The 1,414-nt window shown below is 43.4% G+C and overlaps 1 protein-coding gene across 1 annotated transcript; it reads right to left on the bottom strand.

The window, feature by feature from the left end:
* Nucleotides 1–502: 502 nt before the first annotated feature.
* On the bottom strand, nucleotides 503–1,386 carry SARC_16168 (hypothetical protein; the record flags this gene model as incomplete). The annotated part of the gene is made up of 2 exons (XM_014289719.1): nucleotides 1,173–1,386; nucleotides 503–683 (listed from the first exon to the last, which is right to left on the bottom strand). Coding segments are annotated over exons 1-2 (378 nt in total), but the record flags the coding sequence as incomplete, so codon positions are not given.
* Nucleotides 1,387–1,414: the final 28 nt, after the last annotated feature.

The raw sequence follows: 1,414 nt of genomic DNA, 5'->3' as shown, positions 1-1,414 counted from the left end.
ATTCAGAAATATATATGTATATACTTACACATTTGCACTTCGTGCAATTTTAGAACTCAAAAGTATGTACTCAGAAACATAAAGGTGTCTATACTTATACACTTACACTTCGCATATACTCCTTCGACGTGAACACCAGCTCATGGTAGATCACCCACCGCGGTAACTGTTCGACCATGTCACTGGAGGGGTGGATGAACACAGCCTGAGAGGGGGAGATAAGACATCCATGAGAATGGCATGTGCAAACGACCAATAGCAGTGGCTATAAAAGCCCCCCTACAAGACATGGACGTAACAGATGAACACAGTCAGGGAGGGGGCGATAAGACATGTTTGATAGTTTTATACCTGTCTCTGAGTGTGTTAGTTGCGCCGTATCGTATTGTCTCGAAGGTGATACGTTCGTGAATGACCATGCTGTCGCTGGATATATATACACGCACTCAACATCATACCACACTCCAGGTATATTTAGACGCAACGTTTATGTTGAACGTACCTGTTGATGCTTGATAGTTTTGTAGTTGCCCGAGCGCGTTAGTTTGGCCGTGTTATAAAAGAACCCTGAGGTGATGGCTTTACGGATGAGTGTGTTGTCTTCCGTTGTGGTGCTTTCTATCTCGACCCTCTCCATAAGTCCAACCAATTGTTCGCGTACATCTCTGGCTCGCTTCATAGACCTTCAATGTATTGAAGAAGTAATCAACATGAGCATCTACGGATAAATTGGTACAGTTGAATCCATATAAATTTGCGAGTACGCATCTTAATACATGTCTGGATGCTTCGAGGTGGTAGCTTTGTGGATGAGAATAGTATCATGCGTTGGGGCGCTCTCTATCTCCACCCTCTCCTTAATACCAACCAATTGCTCATGCACGTCCCTGACGCGCTCCATAAACCTTGTGAATAATACTGAAAATAAATACCAATGTCAGTATACATAGAGTCGTAGGCGTGAATCCATATGACTTTGAGGCCTGTTGTATATAACAAATACCTATGCTACATGATGTTTTCCAAAGACCAAGGTATCGAGAAACAAATTCCTTCCCATTGCTTCCACACATTGAGAAGTGTTATATAGTCGCCCCCTGGATTGTTGAAGTGGTATAAAACTACACATATGCATACATGTCTATGCAAACCCAATAATACATAACCCATACCTATGCTGGATGAAATTCTCAAAGCACCAAGGTATCGAGAACCCACTCTCTTCCCATTGTTTCCACACATTGAGAAGTGTCATATGGTCACCCCCAGGACTGTTGAAGTTAACGCGAGCCGTGTCTGCAAGCATAGCCTTGTCCTTGGGACGGTAGAAGATGGTGTTGCCAGCCGATAACATCGCCACAATAGACATCACCTCCTCCGAGCACTGTGAAAGGTATAATTGAATTAGGTACTC

Source organism: Sphaeroforma arctica (genome assembly GCF_001186125.1).
Source record: "Sphaeroforma arctica JP610 unplaced genomic scaffold supercont1.7506, whole genome shotgun sequence".
NCBI lineage: Eukaryota > Ichthyosporea > Ichthyophonida > Sphaeroforma > Sphaeroforma arctica.
Note: the sequence above shows the minus strand (reverse complement) of the source record. Positions and strands in the feature narration are given on the sequence as shown.